At 37.1% G+C, this 16,481-nt stretch overlaps 1 protein-coding gene across 1 annotated transcript in view; it reads left to right on the forward strand.

Moving 5' to 3' along the window:
• Positions 1–3,014: 3,014 nt before the first annotated feature.
• The window catches only part of LOC104379365 (ubiquitin-conjugating enzyme E2 E2), a 214,590-nt gene continuing 201,123 nt past the window's right edge, over positions 3,015–16,481 (forward strand). The window contains exons 1-2 of the mRNA XM_086614582.1: positions 3,015–3,190; positions 11,288–11,338. Coding sequence (XP_086470708.1) covers positions 3,015–3,190; positions 11,288–11,338 — 227 coding nt within the window. The remainder of the gene's footprint in view (positions 3,191–11,287; positions 11,339–16,481) is intronic.

Here is a 16,481-nt window from a genome sequence, read left to right on the forward strand (position 1 = left end):
CCCCTCTGCTCATTTTTCTCAGCCCAGCAGCAGGGAGGTTAGCAACCCTTGTCTGAACCCTCGCCAGAATAGCCTGGCAGCCAGGGACCTGGACGTCGTGTGTCTTTCCTCTCGCTCCGTGTGACAGTTGCAAATGCACTTATGGCTGTTCAGATTCAAGGAGTATCTTGTATTTCTCTGTCTGTGTTCGTGGCAGTGAAATGTTTTCCTAACAGTGTCACCCCCTCTGTTGATTTCTTTTTTTTTTTTTTCTTTTTCCCATTCTCTTATTTGTTCATGTGTTTGTTTGTCTTTCTAAGTTTGACCACGTTTGTAAGTGTCTAACTTCAGGGCCATTAAAACACACTTTTACCATGGTGTTGAGCATCCCTCGAACTAGGCAAAATTCCTAAAATTGCATATATTGTGAGGAGAAGACATGGAAAGAACTGCCTGCATGTCAGAAAGGGAAACAGAGAGACAAGGAGAGAGGGGAGAAAAAAAAAAAAAAGAAGAAACTAGCCAGACATCAAATGACAGATTTAAGCATTTTCCTGTTGTAAATGCTGGCATTACATGTTACAGTAATTATATGCTCTGGGCTACTGTTACAGTGTTTGTCTGCTGGATAGTAACCTGAACTTATGAAGTGAATACAGTTGTTTTTGGATAATAGTAATATTTATAGCCAAGATTATTCACAGCAGATGTCCTATGCATATAGGCTTTATTAAATATGCTTTTAACATTCTGGCCTGGAGTGTTAAAGCCTATGTACATTGAGAAGAGGATTTTTCTCTTTAAAGTTAGATGTATTAGGCAATGATCAGAACTCAAAAGCATTATTAAAAAATAAGACTGTATTTTAGCTCTATGTAGAAGCAAAAGAAAACGGGTACTATCAAAATTGCATTGTAGTTATTAAATGCATATTTTGACTTGTCAGAATACGATACTTTTGTGGCTTATTACCTCTAAATATTCTGTTACTTTTAACTTAAAATCTGACAACCAGGATTTAAATATCTAAACATTAACCTGTGTAAATATATGAATTATGTTAAGTATAATGTTGTAGCTCTACCATAGGAAAAATTGTTCTCTAAGAATGAACAATTTTTGTATTTTAATTTTAGGATGCAAACTATGCATTCAGTTACTTCAATGAGCAGGCTAGGTGTTGTGTTTTTATGTAAATTTATATATGAACATATAGAATCACAGAATCATATGATTTATAAAATCAATATTTATAAAATATTCTTTTCCATAACAAAACCCAAAATTTAGCTTAAGCTGATTAAGGGAAACATAGTCCTTTATCCATCACTTGCTATTACTTGCTATTTCTTTCAGCATCTAAACATTTTGAAGGGATGCCATGCTTCCAGATTTCCTTTTCAGTGTAGCTTCATAAAATAGAAAAAAAAGATCTAATTCCTCCTGAAGTTAGTTGTATTGTGTCAGTAATGCCTGAAAAGATTAATTCTTCCACTCCATGGTGTGTACTGTTTGATAGAATTAGATCTTCGTAAGGCTTTTCCAGAAAAGGAGTAAATTTATTTTCTTACACGCTGCTATAACTAGAACACTTACGGTCTTTTTAAAAAGCGTCCTTTTCAACATAACCCTGTTGACATGGATGTAACTTTACTTTTCCTTTGCTGTCGCGTTCCACAAATATGTGCCGAGAGATGAACTTTGTTTAATCCGCTGAATGAGCATGGTTGAATCTGAGACTGCAATCTCATTATTCTCCCTTGAGAGAGTATTAAAACTTATAATAGTCAAGGTGGATAGTTTTGTTCTTAATTGTGATGGTGTCTGTACATGGGTAAGAGGAAAACTAAGTCAAAGTTCACAGCAATTTAAAACTCTTTGTGTATGAAAGAGCAAATTCTTGATTCAGACAGATTCGATCAGAAAACCACCGGGATACATGGGGATTGTGTGGGTGTAAGCAAGTAACGGTTGGGCCTCTGTGCTTTGAAGACCATTCTTTTATTAAAATCTCTAGAGGAGGATATGTAAAATATGTATATAAACTACAAGTTTGGAGTTAAAGGAAAGACCTTCTGGGTTTGGATTTGTTTTGGTAAAATTTTGTAACAGTCATTGCCACGACATATGCTAATTGAGTAAGAGTTTTTCATGGACATCTGCCCTTAGAACAGTTTGAGAAGTCGTGACAGCTGTAACAGTGAGCTTGTAATTCCTCATCTGTCGACATATTATTATACTATTTAAAATGAAGGAAGAAAAAAAAGCTAACGAGTATCAGAAGTGTGCAAATAAAGCATTAACATGATTTCTGAAATATACTAAGATTTCTTGTCGCTCGTGTTCTCTGACAGCTTTATTCCCTCATGTTGCCTGAACAAAATTTGTCAGGAAAAACTTTCTTATATCCTCTACCAGTGTGCTTACTGCTCCAGAAGCCTACCTTTTTAGTAAATACAAACAGTCCTGTGTTAGTGCCTTTTGGTTCTGTGAATGTTTCCATAGAGCATGCCAAGACGTGGATTTTGTAATGTGGAAACCCACATTATAGGCTCAGAATGAGCCCACAGATTTATTTCATATGGGATAACAGAGAGTCTTAAGATAGTAACAGCTCTCAGTTTTTAACAAACTATGCTAGATTTGAACTGGTGGCGTAGTGGTGAGGCCACTAACTCATGACATTGCCGAGTGGTTGAAAAGTATTATTCACAGTGAATGGTATTATGGTTGCAGAATTATATTTCCCACTTAACTACAATAATTTATGCTTTTCATATAAATAAGGGTTTATTATTTATTTATTATGGGGTTTGAAATGACGAACCCCTGAATTATTGTGAAGATGCTTATGGCAAAACTCTTTAGTACTAAGATTACTGAAGTACTGTAACACAAGTATTATGTGTTAAGACAAAGACATAAATCTCGTGTGTTATTTCCTTAAGGCATGTAAGAAATACTATTGGATAGTTTCTTCTGAAGAAGTTAACTTTTGTTGTTTGTTTTTTTTTGTGTTCAGTGCAGCATCTGCCATGTCTACAGAGGGGCAGAGAGTTGATGATAGTCCAAGCACTAGTGGAGGCAGCTCTGATGGAGATCAGCGCGAAGGTGTTCAGCAGGAACAAGAAAGGGAGCAAGTTCAACCCAAGAAAAAAGAGGGCAAAATATCAAGCAAAACAGCTGCTAAACTGTCAACTAGTGCTAAAAGGTACAGTGTTCTTTCTGGCTGTTTATTTTCTTTCTCTTTTTTCAGCTGACCATCAGATATACGTATTGACTCAGTATATTAATTTTTTTTATTGTTTTATTATAACACTACTATGTCAGTGTAATAGCCTTTGAGACTGGTCACAATAATGAGACCTGTATACTTTTTTCCTTTCTTTGACAGATTGGCTCCTTCACATGGTTTTAATAGTAGCTTGCATGATAAAAGCTGACATTTTTTTATTGCTAGTAAAACTCAGACAGTTTTGTAGCCTTATAAAATATATCTCTGTATGTGTATGTATGACTGATGTTGAAACTTGTCAGTGTAACTTACAGTTAATTAACCATAAACATTTCAGACAGTTCAGTAACTCAGCATGTTAGGACTACCGTAATACCTATTGCTGTAAAGAACTGCGTTTCCTTTTCCCAGATTGTCAGGTCAGAAATATTTGAGTGAACAACAAATGCATGTTGGTTTCATTACTTTAAACTGTCGTCTATTTTAATACCCATTCTTTTTCCTCCTCTTTTCTGCTTGAGAGGAAAGGTGAGTTTGTAGAAATAGCTATTTAAACTACTCTATGCTATCATGTCAATCTCCAGATAACAATTGTCTTGCTTGGACCAGACAGAAGGAATTTACAGCTTAGTGTTGCTCCATTTAGTACATGTAGGGGTGTTAGTCTAGGCAACAAAATTCAAATGGGATTATAGTGATTGAAGTTTAAAAAGGCTTTTAAAACTATCTGCCAAGAGACCAATTCTGCAGACTATCCTGATGCAGAATTCCTGGATCCTGTTTCTTTGCTAATTCAAGGACATGTAAACTACAAAAAAAAATTGGAGTTGCGCCACTATGGTGCTGTGGTAAAGGAGAAACATTAAGGCCCTATTGCTGTAATTTATAACATATGCATATAGTAGTAGTCTGTAAATACCAGTATATAAACGTCTGTGTACATCTCTTCAAGATTGAAGTCTTTGTCTTGCCTTAGTCTGTCCCTTGCCATTTACATGCTTTTCTGAGCTGAAGTCTCTTCTGTCTTTCCAATGAGGTATTGTCATGCTTTTCTTCTGCAATAGGCACCTTCCTTACAGCTAGCCTTTCTTCTTTTTTTCTTCCCTGGTGAAATGGTTTCTGAAGACCAATTCGTACTATGACACTACTAGGAGATTACCTAGTTGTATCACTTACAGGATGGCCAGCAAAGCTTGCCCATGTTTTCCTTTATGACTAAAAGGAAAAAAAGAAAACCACCAACTTTCACTTCAAACCATGATGTTATTCAGGTGATTAATCCTTACAGCCATTATAGTTTCTAGCCGCCTTCTCTTTCGTCTGCTTCTTGCTATTGTTATTTTTAAAATATTGGGAATATTGGACTAATTATTACTTTTAAGGTCATAAGAAACAGTTTTTAACATCTTTAGAAAAAAGTCTATGTGTTCTGAACTTTGTACGACGCCTAATGTAATGATGCCACAATTCTAACAAGGGCCTGTGGACACTATCTTATTAAAAAATTAATAATGATATGTCAGAAATTGGTCTATTAATCTTAGCTTTGTATCTTCAAAGCTTAGAGCTTTTATCAACATGCATTTCACAGTGATAAAATTACTTAAACCTTTTAAAGTTTAATCATATCTGCTTATGGTTCTGCTGAAACTAATTATGCCAGTTGCTGACATCAGTATGTTTGCCAGTTAGACTCTAAAGCCAGTTTCACATGTGTGCTAATATTGAAGGAAAGCTTTTGATTATGCATTTTAAGAGCTGAGATGATTTGTAAGAGTTCTGTAGATATATGCACAATAAATAATGTTTTTGAAAAAAAAAGTGTTTTAGGAGTGCTGGTTGTCATAGCACTTTGTGGAAGGATCACAGCAACATAGTTTTTATAGTAACAGGGATTTTTTAATAGTATAGAATTTTTTTTATCTTTTTTTTTTTTTTTTTAGTATTCAGTAGTTTGTCACTGTGTTAGAATTGGGATTACATTTCTGTAAACATTCTTAATCTGACCAGGTTTTCATATTACAGGTTTAGTTTCTTTGCTTTTTAATTAAAACCAGTAACGCCTCAAGAAAGGAAAATCAGGAATTAAAGTAGAGGATAAAAATGAGAGGAGTAATACAAAGGAAGGAAATACAGCATAGAATGCTCAATATGTGATGAGTATTACAGAAACTGTATATATAAAATATCTTCATAGTAGTAGTATTATTCTTATTCATTAGAAATGTAAAATAATGCAGGAATACAGCTATACTCCTTCAATGGGAGTGTTGTCCTTGACTAGGTTAAAAAAAAGTGATCTTTTAAAAATTGAAAAAAATTGAAGTCATTCAACTGTCCTAGTGAAAAAAGGCTGAATATATGCTTAGCAATTTTTCCCTTTTCTAGCTTTTGAGTTCCGTGGGTTTGTATGGCATTACTCTAAATTTAGTCACAATAATCTTTACTTAACTGTTTCACTATGCAATTCCCTCTAATAACTCCATTACAGTTAAAGGAGTCAACTCTGCTAAAATCAGTAAAAACCCCAAACAACAGAGTGTACTGCAGGTGTGGCTTTGGTCAAGATTCCTTAATTCCTGTTTAGAGCAGAGAACACTAGCAAGTTAGCGTAGCACTGGAGCTCAAGTCACACACCACAGACTAGATTCTAACCTGAGTTTGGAAGTCATGTTTTCTCACTCGGAAAGCTTTTTCATGCATATGGAATTGTAGTCACAGTATTTTTGGATTACTTTATGATACCTACGGTATATCTTGGAATAGGATGATAATTTGTGCATCTGTATTTGGAATATTTCTGTTCTGCTTTTTATTTGTATGTTTGTGTAGTCAGTTAGATTTAAAGAATTTTCAATAGCGTTAGGTTTTCTGTAAAGCAAGATTTAGCAGTGTGCTGACTTTTGCTTGTGTAAAAGTAAACTGCTGCCATGTCTTATGTATGAATATACTACTCCTGCAGCTTACTGCTTTCCAAGGTGATCTGATTATGGAGGCTGTAGGAAACCACTTGAATTCATATTTGAGTAAGATTTTTTTTTTCATAAGATACAGCATTTCTTCTGTTAGCATTGCTATAGATGGCATCAAGAAGGCAGAATGCCATCACACGCCGTCCTTCTCTAATACTTTTAGGACTAGCTGCCATGCAGGTGTAATAGCTTACAGCGTATGTCATACAGTGTACCGGTGCTTCAATTTTCCTCACCCAGAGGGCATCACCTTAAATAGCAACCTTTCTTACCTAACATGTCAAGATTGAGAAACTCGCTGCATATCACAATTACAGTTCAGACACGGAATTGAATTGCTGTCCTTGAAAACAGCAGGCATCTTGTTACCTCTTAAGTAGCAAATCTTAGCATGACCTTTGGATTGAGAGAAGTGTAACCATTCTTGGCTGACATAGTAGCTCAACAAATAAATGTATTGTTTTGTTTGGCTCCCGAAGTTGATAGTTGAAAATCTGTCAACCTTTGTGTCCAGTCCTGGAATTTTTTTATAAATATCTGTGCCAACAATGAATGGTGAGCTTTAAAACTTGAGTTATATCTTTTCTTTTCTTTATTGAAATAAGTTAGAACCTTAAGGAGTAGCATTTAGGTAATGGATTAAATTTGTTTGAAATCCAACAAAGTAAAAATGTGTTGGGTTTTTTCCCCTCTTTTTTGTCTCAGAAGTTTATCACAGCACTGTTTTCAAAGAATCTGGGAATGGTATTTAGCATGTTGAATATGACAGCAAAATATGGAGTGCTTTTTCTTGTAAGAAATACCCTTGTCATTTATTGTGCATCTAGTATGAAGGCGAGAATATTTCTTTTCCTCCAGCATGAATCTAACCATCTTTAGATCAATCTCCTGCTCAGTCACAGTTTATGTAAGATTGAAATAAATACCAGTGATTGTATTTCTTAGTATTTCCTAAATAGCATATTCTTCAGTATGGAATATTGATTCACCTGGCTTTTATGGGTAGAGAGGCATTTATTTTAGAAAAGTAGATGTGGTAAAAATAACTCATTGTCATATAGTCTTTTATTTTGCTTCTTTTCCTATTAGTCATATTGGGAAATCCTCTGACATGTTCAGTTCTCTGTTAGCTTTAGAGAACTTTAACTGTTTCATGAAGGAAACAACACACAGTCCCCTTAGGCTTGGAACAGTAGTAAATACGTGTCTGTAAGAATTAATAATATTTGAAATCCACAATGTACTTTCATGTTTCTGAATTTAGGAGTAGATTAACCTTTGCACTATTACTAGAGGGCAACCATGTTTGTCCTTTTTTGTTAGTAAAATGGAGGGGGAAAATATTTTTATATGTGTATATATATATGAGAGAGAAAGAGGGGTCAAACGACTTCTTTAAGACTAAACAAAGAGTATCAGATCTGACATTGCAAATTAAATGCCCTGTGTATACAGCCCAGGGCTTTGATTGCTGGCTTTGATTTCCCCTGCTGTCACCTCCATCCCCAATATATAGTAAACCAGTATGTCATTAATTTAAATATAAACTGGATATATATGATGATTTTATTTTAGAGTCCTTTTTGCTCTCTGACATAGCTAAACACAACCGTACTGAGGCAGATAATCCGAAGAAAGAGGTGCCAGAAAGGACCCTGCAAAAAAGGTTTCTTTGCCAGAGGCCACATGCTCTGGCAGTGAACCCTCCGTGGTCAGCGAAGGAAATGAGGCACATCCTCTCCTATGCCAGATTCTGAGGGCAACTCAATGGAGATGCGAAACAAGTGCCAGAGCAGTGGAATAACTCATGCAGACGAAGGCCAGCTTGCACTGGTCTCTATCAGTGCAAAGCTCTCTGGGATGGTGTCTGACGATTTAATTGTAACTTTGAATGCTGTGACATGTGAACAAGCTATTGTGTGTCAGCTGCTCTACAGAAACTGTCTATGAATGTGCTCTCAGCATGAATGCAAGGTAAATTGAGGTTGCAACAAAAGAGGTGTAAGGTGTATATATTAATTTTATTTTGGGATGCCACAGAGCAGGAGAATAAACACCAACAACTTGCTGAGGAGCAATTGATGGACAGTATCATATTAATATGTTGTATCTTGTTTATATAAAAATGATCATGAATGAAACATCTCTTTATCTTAGATGCTTGTAAAAGCAGTTAGGACTTTTGAACGCAAATAGAAAGTACCATCTGATGAATTTTTATAACTTGAAACAGAAAGGTATTTTGTTCTTGCTTGCTCAATCACAGGAGAAGTTTGAAAAAGGATAATGTTAGTGCTCTTGACATTAGAAGTTAGAAATTTTGAGTTGAACTAGAACAGCGGGAGAAAGGAGAGAGCCCTGTACCCTTTTGGTTTTGGAATGGAAGGGACATGGATTAGGATTTAGGAGGAAGAGATTTTTGATCTAGGACTTAAGCTACACTTGTCAATCCATTCTTGATGTGTCTCAGACTCATTGTAATGCAATGAAATACTAACTGCTCTTACTACTGTATGTAAAGGAAAGGAATAATCCCTGACTCTATAGAAGTTCAATGCCATCATTCTGTAACCTCCCAAAAGGCAGAAAGCTCAAAAAATACCCATAAAATACGAAATCAAAGATTACATGCTACCCAGGTTTTCTGTGATTTGAATTTGTGATAGTATAAATTTTAAAAGCACAGTAGAAATTTTTCACATACAGAAGAAATGTTTTCAACATCTCCCACACTGTAATATCTCCCTTCTAAAGAGTGTAAACTGTTAGGATTGTTTAAATGGAGTAACTTTTTAAAAGCAACATGTTTATTGTGCTTAGACATCATTAATCAGATTTTCTCTTTTAAAAATATGTGGATTTTGAGTGTTACAACAATGACTTGCTGCAAATATTGATTAAGCAGCCTGTGCTTGTATTTTTACAAGGAAGGAATGTTATTTATTGGGGAAATTCTATGTTCTGGAGATGTAAACGTTTCCGTGAGTAAAAAAAGCAAATAAACATCAAATTTCTCCCCCTCTACAGGAGTATGTAGTGTGTGTGTAGGTAAGGATGGGGTGCATAGAGGTTAGAAGAAAAGATAAGCATCTGAAAGAGTGTTTTTATCTTTTCAATGATATTGCCTGGTTTAGTAAACGGTTATTACCTCTACCTACAAATCTTGCCCACGTATGTCCTAATTACTTCAGGATGTGAATGATAAAGGATTGGACTTTCTGGTTCAGGCCAGTTTCTCTACCGCTTTTGGTTCGTTTATTCATTGTAGCCATCAACTCAACTCTTAGTGGCATAAGGGGAATTTTGATGGTGGCTATGAGACTCCTTAGCATGAGATTGTATTTGGATCTTAACATTATATAGAGAATTTAACTGCTCATTTTTGTTATGTATGCCAATATACTTGAATGTTTATTTTGATAAACTGTGGTTTGTTGTTTGTTTGGGTTTTTTTGCCTGTATTTATGTGCAAATGGATGGCAGTTTTTAACAAGATATGTGTGTACTTCAGGTCAGGCTTGAATTTTTGGGTTGTGGCTTGAGCACGTATCTCAGGAATTTGAGTGGTATTATCGTGCAAGTTTTCCTTCTTAGTGTAGGGAATAACAGGAATAGCAATCTGCTCCTGTTCATGAAATCCTGTAAAGAAGGGAAGAAGAAAATACTGAGGGTACATTGAATTGTTTTTCTTTTCCTTCCTTCTTTTAAATGTCCATGTTTTTGCACTGAAGTAGCCTATAAAAAGCCTTGGGCGTAGTTTATAGGGAAGGTGGCCATCACAGTCCTGTTTATGGCATCATAATCTGGCAAGTCTTTGGGAACTGTAAACTCCTCCAAGTTCCTTTGGGAACTCTGTAAACTCCTACTCTGCATGTTTAAATTTCTTCATAGGGGAATATACTGACTCTTATGCAGATGCTGGTATAACAGAAAAGAGCTCATATTGCCAGATGTGGCAGAGATCAGGAATTCAAGGACTTGGCATGGAAGCACCAGCCTGGGAATATCCAGAAATCCTTAATGATGAGGTTGCTCTCCCTGGAGGAAGACCTCCAGCAGGATGCCCCTCACGAGTGCAGTACTGCTGGGATCCATACTGGACTTGCCCAGCTTGATGTCTTTATCAGTGACCTGGGGGATACCGCAGAGCGCACTCTCAAGTTTGCAGATGATGACACGTTCAGGGGGAGCAGTTGGTACATGCAGGGGCAGAGCTGCTGCTCAGAGGGACCTCTGCAGGCTGCAGGAGAGGGTTGACAGGGAACTCATGAAATTCAGCAAGGACAAATGTAATCACGTGTGTGAGAAAGACTAACCCCTTGTAACGGTACAGGCTGGGGAGCAACTCTGCTGCGAAGGACGTGGGGGCCCTGGCAGACAGCAAGCCCAACGTGAGGCAGCAACGAAGGCTAACTGCTGTATGAACAGGAGCATAGTAGGTAGAGGAAAGTGATTTGTCTCCCGTTACTTAGCTCTCATTAGACAGCATCTGGAATAACGCATACGCAGTTTTGGGCCTCTCAGTACAAAGGCGGCACGCACTGGAGCAAATCCAATGGCAAGTCCCCAGCCTGGCCAGGGAGCTGGAGCACTTTCCTTTGAGGATAGGCTTTGGGGGGATGTGATAGCAGACCCGACACAGGATGGACTCTTTCTGGCATGGTGAGACCAACTATCCTCTGAAGTTGTTTTTTTTGCCCTGCCAGTACAAGATACATTAAGAAGTTAAATGTTCTGGAGAGCAAGAGCTGTTGAGGCATATAGGCAGAGGGGAAGTAGATGAGGAGGCTGTATGAGACGTTTAATTGTTGTGTAAGTGAGCAGAGGAGCTGAGAACCCTGACCTATAGAAAAAGCGGGTTTTTCTAGCTGGCAAGTCATGGCATAACTTGTCCCAGATTGGAGACTCATTTTTCAGAAGAGGTTTGATTTTTAGTTCAACATTTTCTTGAGCAGTTTTGTGAAACCTTATAGCATCAGCTTTCCATCAGAAATTATAAGAATTGTATTTTATTATTACAGATTTCTGTAGACATGTTCATAAAGTTGAAGTAAGTATATTGCAAAAAAGTCCTGATAATTATTTTTTTTTTTGTCTTAAGAATTCAGAAAGAACTTGCAGAAATTACATTAGACCCTCCTCCAAACTGTAGGTAAGTTCACCTGGATTTTATTAATTTGGAATATGGAAATGGAATATATGGAGTTATGGAAATTGCATAGGGAATGGGAGTGAATTTTAGCTATTCTTTTGTGCTGATTACTTAGTAATTTGGGAATAAAAGCTAATAGATCATGTTTGCCTACATACAAGGAATTGACGTGACATACTTCCTGGTAGCAAAAGTAATGGTAAAAACTGATGAACTCTGATGCTTTAATAGCTACAGGGTAAAAATCAAATTGCCCTTCATTTGAGATATTAAATCAATAGCATTTTGTTTGATTCTGTAAAATGTAATCTTGGTGGCAGTTGCTGGTATATTTGATTCCTTTTTCTTGCAAATTGTTAGCACACTGTGAATGTAATGGAGAAGGAAAAATGTTGTAGGCACAAAGTATTATTAATCTTCTGACTGTGTTTCTGGTGATCAGTTACGATACTCAGTGGAAACTTCCTGAAATAGAGTGTATCATTGCTTAGCCCTTCTAATAATGATTTTGTGCTTGTTTGTTGGTTTGTGGTTTGTTTTGTGGTTTGTTTGGTGGTTTTTTTTGTCAGGTATGTTAACTTTTGGTGTGCTGAACATTGCCTTTGAAATGAGTAACGAAGTAGTCCTAGAAACCCTGGCTGCCTGGTGGCCGGGGCGGTATGCAGTTGTTTTCAGATGTCTGTCTCGGGCTTCTTATCTGTCAGTTTGACACACGGTCAGTGTTGGAGCTGGGCCAGGGCTGCGCAGTTCTGCTGAAAGGAGCCCCTGCCACCGCACCTCTTGCGGTGAGAGGTCGGGCTTGGTGCATAGGAATAGTTTCCATCGAGTCCTGCCAACCCATTTCAACTGATGTGGTTAGTAGGATTCGTTCTATTAGTGCAGGAAAAGGAAAGATTGATAGAAATGGCTGATTGCATGCAGCTTTTATAATGAATCCCAGTACGTTTCAGTATCAAATTAACTAAGCAACTGGTAGTAAAAATGACAGTCAGCTTTATTGTTTTGGTCTCTTGACAAAAGTATGCGTGAGAAACTATTCTAACAAGATTTGATGTGGTTGTGCTGGATCTCAAGATAGAAGTCAAGTGGCTACGTACTAACGCGCTGCGTACTGAAGTAGCCTTGCAGTAACAGTGTTCAAAGAGTATTTCAGTCAATTAGGTTGAACAGTTCTTTGCTAGATAAAACATTTTAATAGCTAAGCTGCTCTGTCATACTTACGACTGTGTACGAGTCTTCAATCACATCAAAGCTGTTTCAAATGGCAGATCTTTACTTAGGTGTTGATGACTGATGCCTATTAGTGGATTGATTTGCTGAGATGAATATAAAACTTAGGCCTGTTGTGGAAGAATGCATAAGTCTTTGAACTGAGTCTAAAAGGCTTATAGTTTTTACAGCAGTGTCATTTGTTCTAGTTTTCTGAATCCTTCCCTCTGTAATTAAGCAGTTGTTTCAGTATACAAGATACTGTTACTTGATTTTCTTTTGCTAGCAAGTGTAAAGTGAGCATTGGCTGTCTTAGTGGAAAGCCCTTTGGTGACTTGCAATTCAAAAAAAAAAAGTGAGCTGGAGATTTTCTGTTTGTTTTTCTTAATTATTTACACGAATGATGAAATGGCAATAAAGTGCGCTGCATGATGCTGTTTTGCAAAATAAAAAAATTACATCTAACTTTGTGTGTCTGCTGCTTTAACACAGTTTTTAGGATGCAGAATTATTTCATGTTGTGATCTTGATAGATAACCATTAGTAACTTTACTATTAGCAAATATTTTTTTATAGTCAATACGGAATCACTTCATTTAGTTTCATGCTCTGTTGACATAGTCTAAACAGTGTTTTCATTCCAACTTCATCTATTTTCTATTATAGTTAAACATTACAAAATAAATACATCAGCTAGACATGATTCTTCAGCGTAATGAAGTCAAGCTATAGTACAGTATGCCTTACCCTGAAGTATTGATATGTCATTTCTTGTTTTTAGTGAAATTTAGATCATTGTTATAATAGGTGTTAGAATTTCTATTAAAAAAAACATATTTCATAAAGATAAGTTCCTTACAAATGTAGGCCACTTGAAATGGTTGTGATTCCAGCTTACTTTCAATATGTGTCCTCTTTTTATATATAAAGTAAATCATGATTGAGCAATAGGAGTGTGATAAATCTCAAAACTAAATGTCACAGAAGACGTGAAGGAAAGCTGTATTGTTTGAGAATACTCGCTAAGTAGTTATTTAGGAACTCCTGATAGACAGAATATTGAGCTGAACTGGAACTTGGGTGGAGTACTGCAAGACATGTTGCAAGACTTTCCATTAACTACAGCAGACCAAAGCTTCAAGTTTGTCTCATTCAGGAAAAACCCCAAAATGGAACAGTGTCTGTAGTACAGTAGCATCTCTTAATGGCATGCTAGGCTACACAGTCGGTACAAGCTCCAAGGGAGTTGCAGCTTCTACTTCTGCAACAGCTGCAACTTTAACACTTCCCCTGCCTCATCGCCACAAAGAGAACAGGCTGTATAATCTTGTTTGCTTGGGAGACAAAAAATCTTGCTCACACATGTGCCTTGTAATTGGCAGATTATCACTGCTGTGACTTGCAGCATCTTTGCAAAACTGTGGAAAGCTGTGGATTTCGGAGTTCCTAAAAAAATCTGTCATGTTTGGCTTCTTTAATGTTACAAGAAATCAGAGTTGCGTGCCTCCCTAGGTATTGTATTTCATATTTTGTAATTTTGAGTTTTGGGCAATTGAAAGAGTCCTCCTGACTCACGAAACTTTCGATCATTCCTCAGGACTGAGAATGGATAATGTTCTAACTGTCAAAAAGTCAAGCTAGGGGGGTGTGTGTGGGAGTTAAGCAGTGTAACCATTGCTATTTTCGGAGGAAGACATGTCATAAAAAAGCCTGTTATACTTCACATTTAACAGAAAGAACTGGATGGTTTTTGGTATGTGTTGTGTCCTATCCCTCCCCCCCTTTACTTTTGTATAGAGCTGAATTTACTGTCAAGGAGAGCTCTGAATAAATCTGCAGCATTGTGAAATTTTAGTTTGTCAGGAGATAGTATACCTAAATTGTAGACATTTGCCACTCCTATTTGTTATCTCCTCGTTGAAATATCAAAACTTGATTGCTAGAAACGTTGCACGTATTATACCTCTGAGTAGTTCAGACCATACCTTTTCTCATAGGTGATAAAAAACTCATCTTTAAGTATCACTTTCATATATTACCTTACTGGAAGAGGGGAATAGTCAGTAATTCTTCTAGCTATAATAATGCCTTTTCAAACTTTCCCATATTTTGGACTGCATCTTGTCTGAGACAATAGATTTCGTAGAATACAACTTCTATTGTCAACGTTGTATACTATTTCCCTTCTCACTGGCAAGAGAGCAACATCCCTGTGGCAACTTATACCAATTGCTTACATGGGAGAATAGTATTTGGAAAGTATTTAATGTATTTTTAGCTTCTTTCAATGTGAACTTAGCAGCTGGAAACAAGGGGAGCCAGCACAAAGCGAATAGCAGTTCTCTGCGGACACCACTTGGAGCAACTGCTCAAAATTTTCCTATTGAGTCACTGTTGTTCCCTATCTTCCTCTTCGTGTTTTCTTTTGATGTTCTCTAGCTTATTTGTCTCTATTTTTCTCTTTTCTGTGTATTTACTGCAATTCCTTTTATGTGTATACATTTTATTTCTTTTTCCCTGTAGCAATATGAGTGATGCTTGAGGCTCAGAAATATACTTTTAAAGGGTCGTGCAACTTAGTAGGCAAATCAACGGGTTACTATTCCAAAACAATCAATTGAAAACCCTGCATGTAGTCTTATCTCTTCTATTGGTTTGGAATCATTACATTAATTCCTTGCTTCCTATACTTTCTGCAAAACTGAGAAACAACCAACGTATCTGATCCTAGTATTTGGCTTGTGAAAACTAGTCATGCTGAAAAGACTTAAAACACATTATTTGAGGGGGATGATGCAGAGGAGAGCCAAATGGAATGGCAAATTGTTCAGCTGGGCTTAGGGAGAGAGGTCAGCGTGCCTCACAGATGTCTTTTGCACTGTTAATGACTGTATGGAGTCTGACACTTCTGTTCAATATTGCTCTGGCAATATTCAGTTTTTACAGAAGTGATGAGGCTGCGATCTTCACAACTCTAAGGGATTGTGTGAATCCCATCAATTTAAGTTATTGTTCTTAAGGCTGTTTGTTTAAACTCTTGCCTAGTGCAACTTTAAAGCTAAGGAGATGGCACAAGTATCAAGAGCAGAAAACAAATATTGGCACGATTTTGTGGGGAGACTGGGAAGGAGAAGATTGTCAGCCTTGCTCTATGATGCAGAGAGAGGGAGGTGTAGGGGCCTAAAGCAACAGGTACAGCAAGTATCTGTCGTGCTGCCCTGGCCTGCTCAAGTCTCCTTCCTTCCCTCTCACTTGAGGAACTCGTTGAGGAAGTCTTCTGCTCTTTCCTATGTGCACACTCACACAGAAGGACGCGGGACATTCACACAACTTTCCAATGTGAGCAAAGAGATGCCTTACAGTTTTTTAGATCGCATACTCATGACATCAGTTTGACTTGGGGGGGAGTGTCTGTATTATCTTGGTTGTATATATTCCCTTAAAATATTTGAATAAATGTGAAAATACTTGGAGAAGGCAGAGTAATGACTTCTCCAAATACAAAATGCAAAACCCATTTCCCTTGGATGCTGGAAGGATTCTGTTTTTAATGCAATTTGCTCAACCTAAATTTGCTTCTCCTTTCATTAGTCTCCTTTAGCTTGCACAAAGAGTTTACTTAATGACTTTGGTAGTGCTCACTCAGTAACACTGCATCTGCTTAGGTAGTGTTCACTATCTATTTCACTACCTTTAGATGCCTGTTGAGTTCTTTTTACTCTTGTGCAGAATGCACAGGCTACTTCAGTGTGGTGCTTCCTTGCTCTGTAACCGAAGAAGAAACATTAAGGCAGCATGTCTTTATTTGCTGCTTCCTTCATAAAACTGTGGAGGTACAAAGGATGATTGGCATCATGCTCGTGGTTGTCGTATCACTTAGGAGGAGTATAGGAGTATAGTGGCTTCTCTGCCTAAAGAAAGAGTTAATCGTATT

The sequence above is a fragment of the Tauraco erythrolophus genome, chromosome 7, assembly GCF_009769465.1.
Source record: "Tauraco erythrolophus isolate bTauEry1 chromosome 7, bTauEry1.pri, whole genome shotgun sequence".
Classification (NCBI taxonomy): domain Eukaryota; kingdom Metazoa; phylum Chordata; class Aves; order Musophagiformes; family Musophagidae; genus Tauraco; species Tauraco erythrolophus.